General features: G+C 47.4%; 1 protein-coding gene across 3 annotated transcripts in view; it reads left to right on the top strand.

The window, feature by feature from the left end:
- The window catches only part of GALNT9 (polypeptide N-acetylgalactosaminyltransferase 9), a 246,241-nt gene that overhangs the window by 78,147 nt on the left and 145,771 nt on the right, over positions 1–22,323 (top strand). For all 3 annotated transcript variants that reach the window (XM_064168137.1, XM_064168135.1, XM_064168136.1), the window contains 2 exons: positions 11,747–11,913; positions 15,855–16,029. In XM_064168137.1, coding sequence (XP_064024207.1) covers positions 11,747–11,913; positions 15,855–16,029 — 342 coding nt within the window. The remainder of the gene's footprint in view (positions 1–11,746; positions 11,914–15,854; positions 16,030–22,323) is intronic.

Here is a 22,323-nt window from a genome sequence, read left to right on the forward strand (position 1 = left end):
AACTGAAATGTGACAGCAAACCTGCAATGAAAGCCATTAAGAGCTCTGCAGCAGTTACCTTGAAAACTTTTTTATTGCCCTACATTTCTGGGTAACACTGTGATACTCAGCCTCTGTCCAGCACCATCAGCATCAGCTGAGGGATTGAGATAGCCCAAATTAAACAAAAGTGCCTTGATTTTTCAGTATTAAGTACTTGCAGGTTTGTTGTTTGGGGGTTGTGGGGTTTTTTCTTTAACAGTCAAAGAGAACTTTCTGTATTTACATTTTATTATCTGAATAACAAATAGCTTCAAGGCTACAGCAAAATGTTCAGTGCAAATGGGAAATGGTGAATTTACTCTTATATATTATTTATTGACAATTATTCCTTTGATTTCATCCACTCTACTATTTCCCCCTTATGTCTGGCATGGACCTGGAGTGAAATAGGAAAGGTGATGTCTTTAAATATGTACTCCACTTAGGGATTTCTAGGCTGTTGCCTTCTCACTCCCTGCAGATGTGCTGGGATGAATTCTTCCTTTGCCTGAGAGATCTTTTTTTGGGGATTTTGATGCATTACCTTGAGTGGAAGAGGACTTCTTAATGGGAAATCTGCTAGCAATCACTGTAGGAAATGCAGCTAAATAGCTGATTTTGCATCGCTGGCTGGAGAGTAATAACCCTTGGTGGCAGGAACAACAAGTGATGCCACAGAGCAGCAGCCAATTTTGTGAATGCATCCTAGAGAACATTTTCTGGCTTCTTGAATGGCTCTTTGTGAACTTTTCCCTCTTTGAAATATGAGGTCTTAGTTTTGGAGAAGCATTGAGATGACAGTATATTCTCTTGCCTCCACAAACAGCATAGTTCCCAGAACTAAGCTTCAAAAAGCTGCACAAAAAGTAATGCTCTCTTGAAGCTGTTTTGCTGGTAAGAACTTCCAATCCAAGCAGTGCTATTGTGAATAGGCAAAATGCCTTTAGCTTTACCTTTATTTAATATCACTTTCATCATAGGATCAGTCAGGGTTGGAAGGGACCACAAGGATCATCTAGTTCCAACCCCCCTGCCATGGGCATCATAGGATCAGTCAGGGTTGGAAGGGACCACAAGGATCATCTAGTACCAACCCCCCTGCCATGGGCATCATAGGATCAGTCAGGGTTGGAAGGGACCACAAGGATCATCTAGTACCAACCCCCCCCTGCCATGGGCATCATAGAATCAGTCAGGGTTGGAAGGGACCACAAGGATCATCTAGTTCCAACCCCCCCCTGTCATGGGCAGGGACACCCTACCCGATATCAGACTGGCCAGAGCCCCATCCAGCCTGGCCTTAAACACCTCCAGGGATGGGACCACAACTACCTAATGGTTTCACTGATGTTTATTTCACTTAACCCTGCATTCAAATTTCTCCAATCTTAAAGCAGAATTTTGCAAGCTCACCTTTCTGGTTATTATTTTAAGACAACTCTTGTTTATTTTTTTACCTTTAAAGGATGAAGACTAAAAAAATCTAATTGAAAGGGGGACCAGGATCTGGCAGAAATCTTAAATAAGGAAGCCATTGGTGTTTAATCACCTAAAATTAAGGAGAATAGATGTCACTTGGAATATAGTTGGGCTCTTCCTTAAAATTTAAGTGCAACACCATTAAAAATGAAGTCTCATGGGGGATACTTGTTCTTTTGGGGGGTGGGTTTGAAAAGCATTTGAAAGCAGATTTCAGCTTCTCCATTAATTTCCAATCAGCCTAATGCTTTGTGATGCAGCATGCATACAACCACAGGCTGATCTGAATGGGCACACTAGGGGATAGAATGGAAATTTCTTACAGATGGTATTTCAAAACATATTAGTGAGTGAAGTTAAGTTACCAAAAAGAATATATATGCAAAAGCTGTTTGTTACAGAAGGATTTGAGCATGGGCTTTTAGCCTTTTCTTTCCATGCTAATAAAGGGGCTTGTTTTGAAAGTGACTGGAACTAGTTTTAGTGGGTTTATATGTATAAATCAATATGAGTATTAGATGTGATGGCATGCTTCTGGTATTGGTTGCCTGAGGAAAGGCAGAAATAGCTCCCTGAAATACAAGCTTCTGATTTTATGTGCGTGGCACCTACTTTTGGAGAGTCTAATAATCCTAAATGGAGGGGTTGATACTCTGTACAAGTGCTGCCATTGTCATGCTGTGTGTTGCATCTATATTGTGCTATCAGTCATTGACTGACTCTCGGCTCTGCTGGGACCCCATCTGGAGTACTGCATCCAGTTCTGCAGCCCCCATTACAAGAAGGATGTGGATGTGCTGGAGTGTGCCCAGAGCAGGGCCACAAGGATGCTCAGAGGGCTGCAGCAGCTCTGCTGTGAGGACAGACTGAAAGAGTTGGGGCTGTTCAGTCTGCAGAAGAGGAGGCTGCCAGGTGATCTTCTTGTGGCCTTCCAGTATCTGCAGGAGGGCTACAAAAAAGCTGGGGAGGGACTTTTTAGACCATCAGGGAGTGACAGAACTGGGGGGAATGGAGTGAAGCTGGAGATGGGTAGGTTCAGCCTGGATGTGAGGAGGAAACTGTTCAGCATGGGAGTAGTGAGAGCCTGGCATGGGTTTTCCAGGGAGGTGGTTGAGGCCCCATGTCTGGAGGTGTTTAAGGCCAGGCTGGCTGAGGCTGTGGGCAGGCTGCTCTAGGGTAGGGTGTCCCTGGGCATGGCAGGGGGATTTGAACTAGACAATACTTGTGGTCCTTTCCAACCCTGACTGATTCTATGATTCTATGAGTGACAGTTCTCAGGGCTTGCTGCCATCCCTAATGTCCTGTAGAAGGGAGGAATTAAGCCACATAGAACAGTGTTTAAAAAAAAAAACCAAACAACCAACCAGAACTCCCAAATTTCTGTTGAATTATTTTTTTGTACAGAGAGGTTAGTCCTAGTTGCACTGACTTGGAGTTTAAAAACTGGATGGAAAGAAGAAGTCAGCATTAATGCTGAATGTCCAAATACCGACAGGTTTGTTAGAGCACTTGCAGAGATGGAGTAAAAACCACCCCAGTTTCTTTAGCTGTTATCTAGAGGAGGGAATCCAGCCAGCAAATCCTTTGTTCACCAGCACTGATGTTTCTTGGGAGCTGCCTACACAGCACCATCAAGAATTGCACTTGTGTCTGCTTTCCTCCAGCCAAGTTCAGGAAAAAGGAGAAGGGTTTGGATTTTCTACTGTCTGATAAATCAAAGTGGAAGCTGTGCCACAAAGCAGCACAGAGCACAAAGAAACAACCACAGCAAAAAGGTATCTTCTGGTGCCATTTTATTTTCTAGGCTGTTCCTGAAAGCAGATGCTACAGCTCTTTTTTTACCCTAGTTGTAAATACAGAGAGCTGCATCTCCCAAGATACATTGAGCATTGGTGTTCTCTACCACTGCTCCCTTGTTCACAGCTGTGTTTATATTGCATGATTCTTAGTGAATGCACTCCTGGAGCTGCAAAACAGGAAAAGAAAGAAAGAGCAAGTCTTGAGATGAAAAATTTACTGTTTGGGTTGGGGTTTTTCCTTCTTTTGGATAGGGCAGGGAAAAAACCCCATCCTTAATAGAAAAAGAATGGTAGGCACAATGCAGTTAACACCTTCTGTTGAGAAGGAGAGTTAATTAGGAAGGAGCTGGAGCCCTCTGCCTGACAGATTTATGATCCATGGAGTTTTGCAGCCTGTCATTGCTTTTGCCGTGGACTGGTCAGCAGTTTGAATCCCATGCTGGGAAAGGAGAGGTTTGCAGCTTGTCATGTGTTCAGCGTTGTGCCAGTGGAGTGTAATGCTGGTAGTTTATTTCTGCGTTTGGAAAGTTACTGCTACCTCTAGCAGGAGCTGCAGCAAAGCCTCAGTGGTTTTCTGGAGCAAGAAATCAGACATTGAACTAACCCCCCCCTAAATTTAGTGATTTAACTGTTGCTAATCATCTGCACCTACAGAAGTCGCAGCAGCATTTAGCTACTGAAAGGTAAGCTGGTATGTAAGATTGCTCCAACCTTTCACAGTATCACAGTATCATCAGGGTTGGAAGAGACCTCACAGATCATCAAGCCCAACTCTTTACCACAGTGCCCAAGGCCAGACCATGGCACCAAGTGCCACGTCCAATCCTGCCTTGAACAGCCCCAGGGACGGCGACTCCACCACCTCCCCGGGCAGCCCATTCCAGTGTCCAATGACTCTCTCAGGGAAGAACTTTCTCCTCACCTCCAGCCTAAATCTCCCCTGGTGCAGTCTGAGGCTGTGTCCTCTTGTTCTGGTGCTGGCCACCTGAGAGAAGAGAGCAACCTCCTCCTGGCCACAACCACCCCTCAGGTAGTTGTAGACAGCAATAAGGTCTCCCCTGAGCCTCCTCTTCTCCAGGCTAACCAATCCCAGCTCCCTCAGCCTCTCCTCGTAGGGCTGTGCTCAAGGCCTCTCCCCAGCCTTGTTGCCCTTCTCTGGACACGCTCAAGCATCTCAATGTCCTTCCTAAACTGGGGGGCCCAGAACTGAACACAGCACTCAAGGTGTGGTCCAACCAGTGCAGAGTACAGGGGCAGAATGACCTCCCTGCTCCTGCTGACCACACCATTCCTGATGCAGGCCAGGATGCCACTGGCTCTCTTGGCCACCTGGGCACACTGCTGGCTCTAGGTTCAAAGCACACACAATGACCTGATGATTTAAAGTAGTATTTGTTAGTATTAACAAGCAAGGATTCGACCATCTTATTAATATTTATCTTTGTCCTTTATTCATCGTGTATCCTGTTCAGGTTTTTCCCCCCTGGTGTGGCTATAAATCACAGCAGCTTTCCAGGTATGGAACATGGTGGGGATTTGGGGGATTTCAGTGCTAGAGCTCCAGAGACAGTTTGTTCATGCCCAGCAATTCCATCGGGTTTGTGAAGGGAAGAAACCCTCAGTCATCTCCCTCCCAGTAGTTCATTGGAAAAACATTTCTTGTATTAAATACTTTAAAGATTCATGAAGCAGCTTTAATTTCGTTTGCATTTCTTCCTGAAGGATAAAGCTGTCAGAAATCTCTAAATGCATTGCCTAATCCATTTCCAAACTCAGTATATTAAGGTCTGCAAGCAAAACCTTTTCCCCCCCACCCCCTTTTTTTTTTTCTTTGTGGTTTAGCAAGTGTGCAGACAGGAGAGAAAGCAGCAGAAAGTGAGCAGGAAAAGCTTTTCATTCCTTGGTAATGCACTGATCTACCTGCAGGGCTCTGCTCTCAGCCCTTCACTGAAAACAGTGCGATTCAAAAGGACTCTAAGGCCAGTGCTGATAAACAGAGGGCTTCACATGTTTCTGCTGGTTCAGATACAAGCAGTTTAAATGCAAACATAAAAGAAGGAAGGTTCAGACTAAAGTAGATTTCCATCCCTTTACTGACTGCAAACTGACAGGGCTGCCATGAGCTGGCTCATGTGCAGCTAAGAAGCTTTTGTTTTCTTATTGTCCCAGTTTCTACTCTCTGACCTTTTCTGTGTTAGTAGATGTTTTCCAGGGTCTTGGTCTGGCAGCTGAAGAGCCTTTCCTCTTTTCTTGTGCCTGCACAGACAGTGCTTACAACTGGGCTTAGGGAGCTGGCTGGGAAAGCTTCGTTTAAGGAATCCATTCAATGCAAGGGCAAGAATGAGTGAAAATCATCTCCAGAGTGGAGAAAAATGATCTGGCATCAAGCTCTCTGCCACCTACAAAGGAAATGCCTCTGAGTTGCCAGCCAAGCTCTGCAGAAGCCAATACAGGGCAAGAACATTCAAAGACACTTCCCAAGACAACAGCAGGATACTCAGGCTTGTTATTTGGCATGTTGCATGAAGATGCCTGAAGGGCTCTTTCACGTATCAGGTCTAATCCATCCTCAGCTGGTCCATGGGTATGATTTGCTGTGGCATTGCCAGCCTTTGCTTGGAAATGTCAGTGCTAAATGCATCCAGCAGTGTGCTCCTCTGCAGCACACCTATGTCCCCTGGAGAGAGGCCCTGCTTCTCATGCAGACCTGAAGTCCTTTGCTGGTTGTACGCTGTGAGTCCTGACGACAGTTCATAGTGCTAATTTAGAATCAACGTAATGTTAAATGAGAGCTGTGCCTGGCCAACTTAGATCATCATTAGCTACCACAGAGGTCAAATGTGTGCTCTAAGTCCTTCACAAACTCAGTACTGTTAGACAGATGTTAATGAGGCCAGGATTTGGCCATCAATTACTGCAGTTGTTCTCTCTCACCCATTTGCCACAGTTCACAATGTGATCAGACCTAGCGCAGAGAAGTGGAGACCGTGGAGGTATTCAGCAACTTGCCCTGGCAGAGTGCTGGTCCTAGTTCTGGTGCCGTGGGCTCCCCAAGCAGGGCATACTCTGCCCTGTGAGAAGAAGTGCCTTAAAGAACCAGGCACTTTACTGCACAGCATCAGAGTTGCCAGAAATTGATGATTTCTTCATCTCTTACCAAAGTCAAGTTGAAGCATATAAGGATGTGTCTTGTTAGAACAGTTTGATGTCTTTGCCTTCTTGTTACTTTACCTCTCAAAATAAGCAACAGAAGTGACTAGTCTCGAGTTTATCTAGCTCCTAGATTTCTTGTCCCATGTTTTTCCTGTTTCCAGACTGCTGCTCAAACCTTTTTCCAAGATGTCCTATGCCTTATTGGAAGTTAATGGACTTGTTACAGCCTTACTTTTCCTGGGACTTCTCTGGAATGACTTCTCTCCTGTTGCCATGCTCCAGGGACAAAGTCAGGGTCTGCACTAAGGAGGACTTCATGTGTCCTCCTCACACTGACTTTTCTCAGCCTTGCACACAGGCACTGAATGTTCCATTGCAATGCACTCGGTTTGCTGTCAGCACCCTGCCAAGAATGGAGCTGCAAAGGCATTGTAAGGTGATAATGGGCATGGGTTTGCTTTGATGGTAGAGCATCCTTGAGTGTGACTTGCTAATGTCACTCTTTGGCTCAGGGTGTCAGTTGCTGGTTAGAGTTTCTTGGAATGAAGGAAGTATTAACTGTAAATTGCTGCAGTTGGTATCTAATTACAGAATACCTTGGGAAGCTCTTGGGCAAGGATCCAATAAAGCACTTAAGCACCCACTGATTTTTAAGGAAAAGCCCCTGGACTGGGATTGCTCCTGCTCTCAGACATCATCACAAGTGTTTGCTAGTGGGCCAGCATTTTCTCCTGACTGCCTCAGCACATCCATCTCATTTTCAGATGTGACTTAAAGAGTTGTGAGTTCAAGGTTGACTGGAAGTCTGCAGGAAATAAACTCCTAAATCACTGCTGTACTTTGAAAAGTCTACTCAGCTGGACAGCTTCTTTTGCTGTTCTTTATCCTTGCTTTAAGAAATAGTATTATGACAGCTTTTATATCCCTGCTAAATCCTGAGGTTTGCTTTTGTCCATCCAGGTGTTCTTGTTGCAAAGGGGTTACCCAAGATGTTCTATTAGGTAGTGGTTGGTCTTTCCAGATGCACATGTGAAGTTGTTTCTCATCCATGTCCTGCTAACAGAAAGGGAGGAACTGATAGGAGGGAAAGCTGCAGTGAGAAGCAATCAGAATGACTTAACCCAGGCAGGGTAATACATTCAAATCAGCCTTTTATCTGAAGCAGTCCATGATGCCCCACAATGTGTGTAATCATTGAGAATCACAGCATGAGAAGTCTTCTGAACCAGTGAGACCATGGAGTCACAGTTAGGATAATAATGCATCGATTTAATGGGATGAAAACCAAATAAATCAGAAGTGGAGGTTATGGTGTAGGTGTGCTGGGTTCAGTGCTTGAATTAAAAATACTGATTTTCTCAAAATGTAAGTGGGAGGATGGAGGAAAAGAGCTGGAGATTAGTCCTACTCAACCTTTCTGTCTGGACAGGAACATGTGGCTGGGTGCCCAGGTGTTTCAGCCTACTTACCAATAAAACAAATACTTTTTGCTCCAGAAAAGGTCATCAGAATTTCATGATCAGAAAAAAAGAAGTCCAGGATTTGTGCTATTTCAGTGGCTCTCCTTTTTTGCTAGGCAAAATGCTTTGATTTTTCCACACATGCTCTTCTGCTTCTACCCCCAGGTTCATCCTACCTTTCCTTTCGTTGCATGTCCCTCCACATTGCAAGTGGTGCTTTGACTGCCCTCTTGTTCTTACTGGGCTGCCTCTTCTTTCTCCACTTCTGCTTCCTTACCTCCTGCAGACTTTAGGCAGGTGGTTCTTTGATTCCCTTCTTTCATTCTGGCTCTGAGTGCTGATGTAAGACTCCACCAGAACGCGTGGCCTGAACTGATGAAGTTCAACAAGGACAAGTGCAGGGTGCTGCATCTGAGGAGGAATAATAAACTGCACCAGTAGAGGCTGGGAGGTGATCTGCTGGAGAGCAGCCCTGTGGAGAGGCACCTGGGGGTCCTGGTGGCTAACAAGTTACCCATGGCACAGCAATGTGCCCTTGTGGCCAAGAAGGCCAATGGGATCCTGGGATGTATTGGGAAGAGTGTGTCCAGCAGATCAAGGGAGGTTCTCCTCCCCCTCTACTCTGCCCTGCTGAGACCTCATCTTGAATACTGTGTTCAGTTTTGGGCTCCCCAGTTGAAGAGGGACAGGGATCTGCTGGAGAGGGTCCAGTGGAGGGCCGTGAGGATGATGAGGGGACTGGAGGGCATGGCTGATGAGGAGAGGCTGAGAGATCTGAGACTTTTGAGTCTGCAGAAGAGAAGGGTGAGAGGGGATTTGATAAATGTTTCTAAGTATCTGAGGGCTGCCAGGAGGAGGGGGACAGGCTCTGCTCACTGCTGCCTGGGATAGGACAAGGAGCAATGGGTGTAAGCTGAAGCACAGCAGGTTCCACCTCAACACAAGGGGGAACTTCTTCACTGTAAGGGTCACAGAGCACTGGCACAGGCTCCCCAGAGAGGTTGTGGAGTCTCCTTCTCTGGAGCCTTTCAAGGCCTGTCTGGATGTGTTCCTCTGTGCTCTGTGTTAGATAGTATTGTCCTGCTCTGGCAGGGGGGTTGGACTCGATGATCTCCTTGAGTCCCTTCCAACCCCTAACATCCTGTGAGCCTGTGAACTGGGCTCCCTCCTCTGCCTCCTTTTTACCAGCAATGCAGCCACTCCTTGGGTACCACTCTGATTTACCGAGATGCCATTTGCTATCTCCTGCTGACACAAGTGAGGCTCTGAAGCAAATTGCTGTCAGAGCAAAGAAGTCCCCCATCAAGGGAAATCTTACAAGGTCCATGTTTTTAGCTGATGGCTCTTTCCTATTAGTGAGGTATTCCCAATGGATGACTTTGATGTATTGGTGTGGTTGAGAGGAAAATCTCTCTCAGGCAGAAATTCAAACAGGAGGCTGTGTCACAGCGGTCACAACTCCTGTAAATATCTGTCCTTGTTCCAGGTTTATTTTTAGAGTGTATAACAATGCTGCTTAGCCAGAAGTTTTACACAGGGGTTCTCTGTATGGTGCAGGCCACCAGAACCTGCTAGTCAGTAGCTATGGTAACACTGTAATCAATGGCAATCAGGTCTCTGAGCAAGTAGTGCTGGCATGAGCAGGAATTTTGAATAATTGACTTTACTAGAATTCATAACTGATTTCCAGGGGTTACTCAGCAGCCAAGAGATTGTCACCTCCCTATCCTCATGACTGCTGATATTGGGGGGGAGGGAAGTGATTATTACGCCAAGGTAATGAGCAAAGGGGTCAGAAAGTTTGATAAGAGCAGGCAAAGTCATTTGCTGTGGTATCATTAGCAGTGTTTTAGAGAGCAGGTTCAGTAATTGCTGTGGTAGTTCTGAAAGGCTTTTGACTGTGGGAACTGTCTACAACTACCTGAGGAGTGGTTGTGGCCAGGAGGAGGTTGCTCTCTTCTCTCAGGTGGCCAGCACCAGAACAAGAGGACACAGTCTCAGGCTGCACCAGGGGAGATTTAGGCTGGAGGTGAGGAGAAAGTTCTTCCCTGAGAGAGTCATTGGACACTGGAATGGGCTGCCCGGGGAGGTGGTGGAGTCGCCGTCCCTGGAGCTGTTCAAGGCAGGATTGGACGTGGCACTTGGTGCCATGGTCTGGCCTTGAGCTCTGTGGTAAAGGGTTGGACTTGATGATCTGTGAGGTCTCTTCCAACCTTGGTGATACTGTGATAACATGCATGTAATGTTTTAAAGTCAGCATCTTTATTGCTGGGAGAGATTCCACTGAAGTAAAGCATTGTGGTGCTATGAAAAGGCATGGACTGGGGGCTTGGGAAGCAGCTTCTGTGCCTTCTGCAGGCAGGCACTATTTTTTTTGATGCTCAAAATGATCTAGGGTAACACATACACATTAATGAGTAAGCACAAAAGGAAGTTGTCAATCTCAGGATATAGTTGCCCAGTGAGGTGACAACTCAGATGGAGCAGATCTGTATTGCAAATATTTCAGCAAGTGCATGCCTGCACAGCAAACATCATCTGCTTGCTACTGCAACATCAGAAGGGGTGGAAAGTGCTCTTTGTATGGGCAAATGCACAATTTGCTGGAGTGGGTCTTGGTTTTAAAAGCAGGAGGTCTAAGCATGAGTTAGCAGCAGAGGTTCTGATGGATTCCCTGGGAGGATCACAGAATTTCTCAGGCTGGAAAAGACCTCCAATCTTTAGTTTCACACTGACAAGTCCTTGACTAAACCAAACCCCTCAGCACAACGTCTCATCGCTATCAATCGCTATGGCTGGAAAGGACCACCAGGATCAGCCAGTCCAGCCTCCATCCCAGCATCCTTCATCACCAGACCACAGCCTCAAGCACCACATCCACTCTCCTCTTACTCACCTCCAGGGATGGTGACTCCACCACCTCCCTGGACAGCCTGTTCCAGTGCCTGACCACCTGCTCAGGAAAGAACTTCCTCCCAACAGCCAACCTAAACCTCCCCTGACACAACTTAGAGCCATTTCCTCTTGTCCTATCAATAGTAATTTGGGAGAAGAGAGCAGCTCCAGCCTCACTACAACCTCCTTTTAGGTAGTTGTAGAGGGCAACAAGGTCCCCTCTCAACCTGCTCTTCTCCAGACTAAACACTCCCAGCTCCCTCAGCCTCTCCCCAGAGGTCATGTTTGCCAGACCTCTCCCCAGCCTCATCGCCCTCTGCACCTGCTCCAGCACCTCAGTGTCCCTCCTGTGCTGTGGTGACCAAAACTGGACACAGTACTCAAGATGTGGTCTCAGGAGTGCTGAGCACAGGGGCATGATCACCTCCCTGCTGCTGCTGGTCACACCTTTGCTGATCCAGGCCAGGATGCTGTTGGCCTTCTTGGCCACCTGGGCACACTGCTGGCTCATGATCAGCAGGCTGCCCACCAACACCCCCAGGTCTTTTTCCACCAGGCAGCTCTGCAGCCACTCCTCCTGTAGTGCTGCTGGGGGTTGTTGTGGCCAGCAGAACAGGCAGGCTGTTGTACTGGGCACCTTCTGTGGGGTGTTTCTGAGTGAAGACATTGACAATCTTTTGGTTTTTGAGAGGTGCTTTTAATCTCCCTTAGCTGTGAGAGCTGCTACAAGTCTCTGTGTGTGCAGATCCACGTTGGTTGATGGCAAGTTTGCTGCTCCTGGCTACGTTTCTGCTTTTGAGCTTTTGCCGCATCTTTAGTTAGAATTAGACAGAACAAAGCCAGCAAGCCCCAGTATGCTGCAGAGCAATGAGCAGAGGATACTCTTCAGCTCCCAGGAGCTCCTTGGGGTTTAATTCTTTCTCTCTGCTTTCTCTCCAGGTGCAAACAGATGACCTACCCAGATGACCTGCCTCAGATCTCCGTGGTCTTCATCTTTGTGAACGAGGCACTGTCTGTCATCCTGCGCTCGGTGCACAGCGTAGTGAATCACACCCCGTCGCACCTGCTCAAGGAGATCATCCTGGTGGATGACAACAGTGACAATGGTGAGCATGGGTAGCTTTTCTTCTCAGTGCTGTGTGATTAATGGACATGAGATGTCAGTCAAAGGGATTCTGGTCGCTCCTAGCTGAAAGGCCTTCTTTGTTTTAATGTTGGGATGAAACAACACAGACTCATTCTGCATTTAAACAACTTGGGGAGGAAGGTCACAGGATGGCACTTTGGCCACAACAACCCCAAGCAGCGCTAGAGGCTGGGGACTGAGTGGCTGGAGAGCAGCCTGGAGGAAAGGGACCTGGGGGTACTGATAGATAGTAAGCTGAAGATGAGCCAGCAGTGTGCCCAGGTGGCCAAGAGAGCCAGTGGCATCCTGGCCTGCATCAGGAACAGTGTGGCCAGTAGGACAAGGGAGGTTATTCTTCCCCTGTACTCAGCACTGGTTAGACCACACCTTGAGTGCTGTGTCCAGTTCTGGGCCCCTCAATTCAAGAAGGATGTTGAGGTGCTGGAACATGTCCAGAGAAGGGCAACAAAGCTGGTGAGGGGCCTGGAACACAAACCCTATGAGGAGAGGCTGAGGGAGCTGGGCCTGTTTAGCCTGGAGAAGAGGAGGCTCAGGGGTGATCTTATTACTGTCTACAACTACCTGAAGGGGCATTGTAGCCAGGTGGGGGGTGGCCTCTTCTCCCAGGTAACCAGCAGTAGAACAAGGGGACAGTCTCAAGTTGTGCCAGGGTAGGTATAGGCTGAATGTTAGGAAGAAGTTCATGCCAGAGAGAGTGATTGGCATTGGAATGGGCTGCCCAGGGAGGTGGTGGAGGCACCGTCCCTGGAGGTCTTCAAGAAAAGCCTGGATGAGGCACTTAGTGCCATGGTCTGGTTGATTGGATAGGGCTGGGTGATAGGTTGGCCTGGATGATCTTGGAGATCTCTTCCAACCTGGTTGATTCTATGATTCTATGATAGATAGAAACACCCAGGTTGGAAAAGCCCTTGAGGACCACCAAGTCCAACCTAGAATCCTATTCTACAAAATTCACCTTCAACCATGTCCCTAAGCACCACATCCAAATGACCTTTAAACACATCCAGGGTGGGTGACTCCACCACCTCCCTGGGCAGCTCATTCCAGTCCCTGACCACTCTCTCCATGAAAAACTTTTTCCTAATGTCCAGTCTAAACCTCCCCAGTCTCAGCTTGAGGCCATTCCCCCTTGTTCTGTCTCCAGTTACCTGTGAGAAGAGCTCAGCAGCAGCCTCTCCACAGTGTCCTTTCAGGTAGGTGTAGCCAGCAATGAGGTCTCCCCTCAGCCCCCTCTTTTTTTGCATTAACTATCCCCAGCTCCCTCAGGTGCTCCTCATAAGATTTATTCTCCAGTCCCTTCTCCACCTTCATTGCCCTCATCTGGACCTGCTTCAGCACCTCCACATCTCTCTTGTATTGCAGTCCCCAAAACTGAACACAACACTCAAGGTGTGGCCTCACCAAAACGGAATCCAAGGGGACAATCACCTCCCTATTCCTGCTGGCCACAGCATTTTGAATGCAAGCCAAGATGCCACTGGTTTGTGGCTGATATGCAGGCTCACAACCTGGTGTCAGTTCATGCTCCTTTCCTGAAATCATTGGAATTTACAGGATTTTGTGTTTGCTGATGAGAGGGTTGATTGAGCCACGAGCACAAGGCTGCAAGTAAATATTAACTCTTTGTACAACAAATAAACATTGTGTGGATAAACCCTGCTGATGTTACTGGAGTAATTAGGATATCCAGAGAAAGTGTCTCTTCAAAACAATGCTCAGATCTGTTAGGCTGTGTCAAACCTGTGCAATTCTAATGATAACTGCTGCTCTGGTGCCTGGAGAACTTCCCCTGGAACCAGTCCATGCCACAGCTGCATTGCTTGGTCTATATCTATGAGACTCATGCATTCACTTTTGGGCTCCCCAGTTTAAGAGGGACAGGGATCTGCTGGAGAGAGTCCAGCAGAGGGCTGCAAGGATGATTAGGGACTGGAGCACTGCCTGATGAGGAGAGGCTGAAGGACCTGGGGCTGCTTAGACTGGAGAAGGGAAGACTGAGAGGGGATTTAATAAAGGTCTGTAAATATCTGAGGACTGGAGGTCAGGAGAGTGGGACAGGCTCTGCTCACTTACTCCCTGGGATAGGTCAAGGAACAATGGATGTAAACTGCAGCACAGCAGGTTCCACCTCAACACAAGGGGGAATGTCTTTACTGTAAGGGTCCCAGAGCACTGGCACAGGCTCCTCAGAGAGGTTGTGGAGTCTCCTTCTCTGGAGCCTTTCAAGGCCTGTCTGGATGTGTTCCTCTGTGCTCTGTGTCAGATAGTATTGTCCTGCTCTGGCAGGGGGGTTGGACTGGATGATCTCCTTGGGTCCCTTCCAACCCCTAACATCCTGTGAGGCTGTGAAAAAGGGAATTGGTTTTCAGCAGGCAGGTTGGGTCAGGAGCAGTACACAAATGTTGAAGTCTACAATGCCTGTAGCATCCCAGAGTCAGGAAGGGACTAGGCTGTGTCCTTGGCCCACTCAAATTCACAACCATACTGAAGTCCATTGCCTGGTCTGGGATGTTTGCCTAATTCACAGTATCACAGTATCACAGTATCACCAAGGTTGGAAGAGACCTCACAGATCATCAAGTCCAACCCTTTACCACAGTGCCCAAGGCTAGACCATGGCACCAAGTGCCACATCCAACCTTGCCTTGAACTGCCCCAGGGACGATGACTCCACCACCTCCCCAGGCAGCCCATTCCAGTGTCCAATGACTCTCTCAGTGAAGAACTTTCTCCTCACCTCCAGCCTAAATCTCCCCTGGTGCAGCCTGAGGCTGTGTCCTCTTGTTCTGGAGCTGGCCACCTGAGAGAAGAGAGCAACCTCCTCCTGGCCACAACCACCCCTCAGGTAGTTGTAGACAGCAATAAGGTCACCCCTGAGCCTCCTCTTCTCCAGGCTAAACAACCCCAGCTCCCTAAGCCTCTCCTCGTAGGGCTGTGCTCAAGGCCTCTCCCCAGCCTCGTCGCCCTTCTCTGGACACGCTCAAGCATCTCAGTGTCCTTCCTAAACTGGGGGGCCCAGAACTGAACGCAGTACTCGAGGTGTGGTCTGACCAGTGCAGAGTACAGGGGCAGAATGACCACACCATTCCTGATGCAGGCCAGGATGCCACTGGCTCTCTTGGCCACCTGGGCACACTGCTGGCTCATGTTCGGGCGGGTATCAATCAGTACCCCCAGATCCCTCTCTGTCTGGCTGCTCTCCAGCCACTCCAACCCCAGCCTGTATCTCTGCATGGGGTTGTTGTGGCCAAAGTGCAGCACCCTGCACTTGGAGCTATTGAACCCCATCCCATTGGCCTCTGCCCATCTGTACAGGCGGTCAAGGTCCCGCTGCAGAGCCCTTCTGCCCTCCAACTCAGTCACATCTGCCCCCAGCTTAGTGTCATCTGCAAACTTGCTGATGACTGACTCGATGCCCTCATCCAGATCATCTATGAAGATGTTAAAGAGGATGGGGCCCAGCACAGATCCCTGAGGGACACCACTAGTGACTGGCCGCCAGCTGGATGTGGCACCATTCACCACCACTCTCTGGGTCCGGCCCTCCAGCCAGTTCCTAATCCAGCACAGAGTGTTACCATCCAAGCCATGGGCTGACAGCTTAGCCAGCAGTTTGCTGTGGGGGACAGTGTCAAAGGCCTTGCTGAAGTCCAGATAGACCACATCCACAGGCCTCCCCACATCCACCAAGCGGGTCACCCTGAGTGGACAGTGAGCATATCCTGACCTGAGTTTTCTGAATCAGGGTCTCCTCCAACCCCTGCCATCCTGTGAGCCTGACTAAGGGCTTAGGAATAGTTAAGGACTTTTTCCTCCCCATTTTGTTGGAGAATAAGTAAAAGACAAAGCTACAGGGCTTTTCTCATTGTGGATGTTGGTGTGGATTCTTTTGTCCCACAGTTGAGCTCAAATTTAATCTGGACCAGTACGTCAATAAGAGGTACCCAGGCCTGGTGAAAATAGTGCGCAACAACAAACGAGAAGGACTGATTCGAGCCAGGATCCAGGGCTGGAAAGCAGCAACTTCTCCTGTCGTTGGGTTCTTTGATGCTCACGTTGAGTTCAACATCGGCTGGTAAGTTGGTGGCTGTTCCCCTGGGCAGAGCAGCACTGTTACACTCTGCTCTGTACCTCAAAGGCTGCGAAGCAGATTTGCTCAGCAACAGGGAAGCTGCAATACTGAAGGGATGAGATGGCTGTGGGCTGGCAATTACTTAGGAGTGGTATTCTTGGTTATTGCAAAATTGCTGAAGAACCTCCTGTAATAGCTGAAAGATCCAGTTGACAAAAAGCTGTTGTGCCTGCTCTGGTACAGCTCAGTGGGGAAAGAAGGAATGTAAACTGCTTGAATAAGGAGTCACCATTAAGGATGCTCTGGGCTGGGGGGAAGATTCATACTTTCAGCTACTTCTAAAAGTATTGTTGTCATTTTCTGTCTTTTCTTCTGCCTCAGTTCTGATTTAAATTTCCCAGAGACTCAAATATAGTTGATAGAACCAATAACAGTTTACAGGATGCCCTTCCCTCTTCTCCCTTCTTTCCCAAATGAAAAGCAATTAGATGGAGAGAGAGGAAAGGTGTGCAGACCCAAATAAATAATCTCACTGTGATTTGGAAGTTAGAAGAAGAAAAGTTTAACAATAAACAAAAGGTATATGAGGTAGGGAAGTTACAAAGGTATAGGGAAGGGGAAAAGAAGATACAAAACATGTAAATATACAACCAGGTTTGATGGCAATGGGTTTTGTCCACCTCTTGGTGATTATGGCCACATGGTGAAACTAGGAGCAGGAAACAGCAATGGTGATTCCTGGTGAGCAGGAAAGGAGGGAAGAGAGAAAGGAACAGGCAGTCCCCCTGCTTTTATGGATGAAAGGAACAGGCAGTCCCCCTGCTTTTATGGATGAAAGGAACAGGCAGTCCCCCTGCTTTTATGGATCTTAGGAAGGGGGAGTGGGCTAACCACCATCACCTGGTAGTGTTCAGACCCACCTCTGGGGAGGGGTCAAAACCACCAGGGGTCAGGTTCACCAGACCGCTCCTCCAGGTGGGTTAACCTTGTACATCTTCTTAGAGTCTTGAACACCAATCCAATTTTTCTTGCACTGACATTTGAGGGAATTGAATCCTTGTCTGCATTTTTAATGGAGTTTGGAATTAGCATGCCTTGCCTCACCCTCTTTATTTCATAAGGCAGCAGTAGTGATGTGGCAAGCAGAGTTTTTGGGCATAATGGGCCAGATCTGGAGTTGGAGTAAGCTTTTGCAGTACCACTTAGCAGTCAGTATTTGCATTCCTGAAAGACAGGACTGAAGGAGCTAAAATAGAGTCAGCTGAAAACAGACTGCTGGGACCTTCACTGTGTAAGATGTGCATTTCCCAAAGATAGGCTTGTACTTGATAATGATGATGCAGGGTTATGGTGGAGCTGATTATGCTCTCTAGTTCTGGGAGATATCCCCAAATTAAAACTAAAAATAGCTGTACTTACAACCAGAGAGAAACTTAATTGCAAAGGAGTGGAGTGTTTATTTTCATATGTTCATGAATATCTTTATGAAATGGAAGATGCAGTAAAAGAAGCCTTGTAGTGCACCTGGTTTATATTCCACCCAGTGCTTTCTCCTTTTTCCCCTCCCTGGCATTATGGAAGGCTGTAATAGCAGTTGTAGTAATTTTGTAGAAGTTTAAGGGCTGTTTTAATTTATTGAGTTAGTTTTAAAGCAACTAGACCTTTCAAAGCATTGTAAATGTTCATGTAGGGTAGTAGCAGCTACTGGACAACATCAGGGACTGGGGAGAGCTCACTCTGGGTGCTGCTCCTACTTCCTGCCTTGCCCAAGCTGCAGTTTTCTGAGCCTTGAGGAGAGTTTAGTGACAATTTCCATAAAGGAAGTTGAGATTTTACTAATCATAGAATCATAGAATCAGTCAGGGTTGGAAGGGACCACAAGGTTCATCCAGTTCCAACCCCCTTGCCATGGCCAGGGACACCCTACCCTAGAGCAGGCTGGCCACAGCCTCAGCCAGCCTGGCCTTAAATGCCTCCAGCCATGGAGCCTCAACCACTTCCCTGGGCAACCCATTCCAGGCTCTCACCACTCTTATGCTCAACAACTTCCTCCTCACGTCCAGCCTGAATCTCCCCACCTCCAGCTTTGCTCCATTCCCCCTAGTCCTGTCACTCCCTGAGAGACTAAAAAGTCCCTCCCCAGCTTTTTTGTAAGCCCCCTTCAGATACTGAAAGGCCACAATAAGGTCACCTGGAAGCCTCTTCTCTAGGAGAAGAGGAGTTCTCTACCCAGAGAGGAGCTAGGCAGTGGTGTCAGAAAGCAGGAATGGGGCTTGTGGTTGCTTTTGGGGCTGTTTGCAGGCAGCTTTGGGTTGAAATCAATGTAGCAAGAACTTAGGCTACTTGGTAAATGAGAGTGTGTGTATATCCAAGATAAAAAGTGTTTGCACTTACTGCATCCTCCCTGGTGTACTCTCCTCTCAACAAGTGTGCTTAAGTCTCAGTAATGCTGCTGAGCCAGGCTGTGCAGCTGCTTTGAGACCACTTGGCTTCTGGAGTAGCCACAGAGGATGAGTGAGAATGGCAAACATGTGCCAGAAGCATCACGTATGCCTTTGTTTCAGAGCTGCACATGGAGCCTCAGTGCATTCCCTCCTGGTGCTTCTCCTGTTCCCCACCAGCTCCGAGGAGCCTCAGAGCATTCCCTCCTGGTGCTTCTCCTGTTCCCCACCAGCTCCGAGGAGCCTCAGAGCATTCCCTCCTGGTGCTTCTCCTGTTCCCCACCAGCTCCGAGGCTGCTGACAGAGATCTCAAACCTTATCCTACCTGTTTCCTCCTAGCTTTAATTCTGTCCATCTGTGCAGATACAGTTGCCTGTCATCTTGATTTTTGTCTCATATTCTTTTACTAGGAGGGACTGGAAGCCCTTCCATCTGGACTGCTTGTTTTTTTTCCTCACCAGTTTAACATTACTCCTACTCCATAGCCCTTTAAAGCTGGTTTGCCATGCAGGAGTACCTTGCTAAAATACAGCTGATCTCTTCTACTGATTCTCATCTTGCACAAATACTTCCCCCTGTTTTCAATGTATATTCATGTATTCAGAGGCCACATGGATTGCTCCTACACAAAACTGTCTATGGATTATTTGTGAGGCAATTAAAAAGGAGCCAATTCCTCTACCACAGGAAAGAAAAAACCCACCCATGGGTTTTCTATTTGGTTTGTGTTCCCCCTAAAAGCCAAGTACCTGCAGTGCAATTTTAGCCTTCCTGTCCATGGCTGCTTTACTTGCCTAATCAGTTGGCAGATTAATTCATAAAGAATCAGAGCAGGATTTCATCACTTTCTCATGAAATATGCAGGACTCTGACAACAAAAAACCCTTCTCTTTAAACAAGAGTTGCCCCATTTATGGGTGAGCTTTTGCCTTGTATCACACCATAGCGTTTTACAGGCTCTCACAGCATTGCTCTCCAGGGACACTTCTTGTAAACTAAAATACAATCTGGTGGGATATAGGGAAAAAAATACTCTACAACCTGACAGGTCAAATTAAGTATTGAATTATTCAATTTGTTCTTCTTAATTGCTACTTTTCTGCTTCTCAGGTGTTGAAATGTAGTAGTGCAGAGCAGAGGTTTTCTACGGAGCTGTTCTGCTTAAGGCTTTTGATGCTGTGAGCCAATACTGCCTCTGGGAGAGCAGAAGTGGAGAAGGGCAGCTGAAAGGGAGGCCACTGCTGTTCATTCTCAGATGGAATTTTAAATTACCATTGCATGATAATGTATTTGTACACTTCATATGTAAAATTCTACCTGTCCTGCAGTAGAACCTAGTTTGGTTTTAATGGTTACTTAGCGTCAATGGGAGTCAGCATCTAGAGCGTGCCACTACAAGAACCTCGAGGTATGAGAGTCATAGAATCAGCCAGGTTGGAAGAGACCTCCAAGATCATCCAGCCCAACCTAGCACCCAGCCCTGGCCAGTCAACCAAACCATGGCACTAAGTGCCTCATCCAGGCTTTTCTTGAACACTTCCAGGGACAGCAACTCCACCACCTCCCTGGGCAGCCCATTCCAATGCCAATCACTCTCTCTGGCAGCAGCTTCCTCCTAAAATCCAGCCTAGACATTCCCCAGCACCACTTGAGACTGTGTCCTCTTCTTCTGTTGCTGGTTGCCTGGCAATGAGGTCACCCCTGAGCCTCCTCTTCTGCAGGCTGCACACCCCCAGCCTCTCCTCACAGGGTTTGTGTTCCAGACCCCTCACCAGTTTCGTTGCCCTTCTCTGGGCATGTTCCAGTATCTCAACATCTGTCTTGAATTGAGGAGCCCAGAACTGGACACAGCACTCAAGGTGTGGCCTGACCAGTGTTGAGTACAGGGGCAGAATAACCTCCCTTGTCCTGCTGGCCACACTGTTCCTGATGCAGGCCAGGATGCCATTGGCTCTCTTGGCCACCTGGGCACACTGCTGCCTCATGTTCAGCTACTATCCACCAGTAACCCCAGGTTCCTTTTGTCCTGGCTGCTCCTCAGCCATTCTGTCTCCAGCCTGTAGTGCTGCTTGGGGTTGTTGTGGGTGAGGGTTTATTTCAGCTCATCCAGTTGAATTTTCCCTTCAGTCCTCTGAAGGCTCCAGCATTCCTGCTCTGACTTTTGTATCAGGTTCACCTTCTGTGTATTAAGCAACAGGCAGCAACACTGAGTACAGACTGTTGCATCCTGGCTGCTAATTATGTTGCAGAGGATGTAAAGCATTTTATAGACTCCTGTTTTTGAGAGATGGAAAAGGATAACACGACAAGGAGAAGAGAAATTCACTGCAAGAGAGATAGTGGAGATGCAGTGTTAATTCTCTGGGTGAGAAAAAAAGAAGGACACATCGAGTGAAGGAGAGCAGAAATCAGGCAGAGACCACAATATATTAGCAGCCATAAAGAGGGTGCCAGGAGCCATAAAAGAGGACATAATGATATAGTATTATACTTGCATTCTATCTTAGGAATTGCTTTTGCTGCTCTCACAGAGGTAGTATCAGAGACTGAATGGACTTATGCAGGACTGTAGTAATTAAAATTTTGCCAGACAAAGGGAAAGTATCAATAAGGAAGCAGTGGAGTAAGAGGATTTAATCAAAAGATTTCAATATACCAAAGAATCAGAGGGAGCCTGACATTGTAAAGAGGACCTGAACTATAAACCTAGTAGCCATCAGATTGTGCCACACACATCAGGGATTATGCCTCAAATTGGCAGTGTTTTAAAAATAGAGAAAACTGCATTTTAATGAACTAAGAGGAAGGCCTAAAGGTCAAGATCCTTAGGTCTATGGATGAGACTTGGCAGATGCTGTTTTATCCTGTAGTATGCAGGACAATTTGCTCTAGTGGCTGTAAGCAGTGGGCTCTCAACAAAGTATGTAAAGGAGAAGGGAAGTTGATTTCCTCCTAATCTACTAAGTGCTCTGTAGCAGAGGCATGGCTATGCTTTTGTAGGATGAAGCCACAAGAGCTTTGCTCCTCTTGTGGTCTCCCTAGTTAATATTTTCATGCAGTGTACTAGAAGCCAATCCCTACCAGCAGATAAACTCCATATCCTCCCTGTTCAAGCTCAGGTTGCTCATTGGAGACCTGGCAAGGTCCAGGTGGTTCTTTCCTTCTAGTGAGAGAAGCACTGAAGGTAAAGATTAAATTGGATTTGCAGTCCCTCCCATCTGGAGGATTCAAGCCTGCTCAGGACAAGGTTCATTGCAGCATCCCTGGTGCCATGCTGACCTGGGAAGCTTTATTTATGCAAATGCAAAGACCTGTGTTTATCCAGACAGTTCTCTCTCATCCAAAGCCTCTAAGATCACTTAGGATCAGTTTGGTAACTGTATGGAATAGATGTTTTTGATAGGGAAAGTGAACTCCTATCATCCAAGTGAAGAGGGAAGCATGCAACATAAGCCATGTGAGCCTTTCAGATGCATGGGCCAATGCCAGCTCCCATACAGAGGACGTGCCAGAAAAGCAACTTCAACTATTCATCTACCTAAACAACCTAGAGTGTTCACTGAACCATCCTCATTGCTTTTCAGTGGTGCAGAAAAGAGCTATTCACATTTGGCAGCCAAAGAGCTGATCTTTAACTCTCCAGCAGGCGTTTATGCTGTGTTCACTCCATCCTGGCTGGGGGCTGCAGGCCTGAAACCTCCCTGGGCACACAGGACTGCTGATAGAGATGTCAGGTAGAACAGATGGAGAATTTCTCTCTCTTTCCTCTTAGAGACCAAGGAAGGGAATATGATTTTTTTTCTTTAGTCCTCTGAACACTTACTTACAGGAAAGGCATTCTGCATAAAATACTCCT

This window comes from Pogoniulus pusillus, chromosome 30 (assembly GCF_015220805.1).
Source record: "Pogoniulus pusillus isolate bPogPus1 chromosome 30, bPogPus1.pri, whole genome shotgun sequence".
NCBI classification, from domain to species: Eukaryota; Metazoa; Chordata; class Aves; order Piciformes; family Lybiidae; genus Pogoniulus; species Pogoniulus pusillus.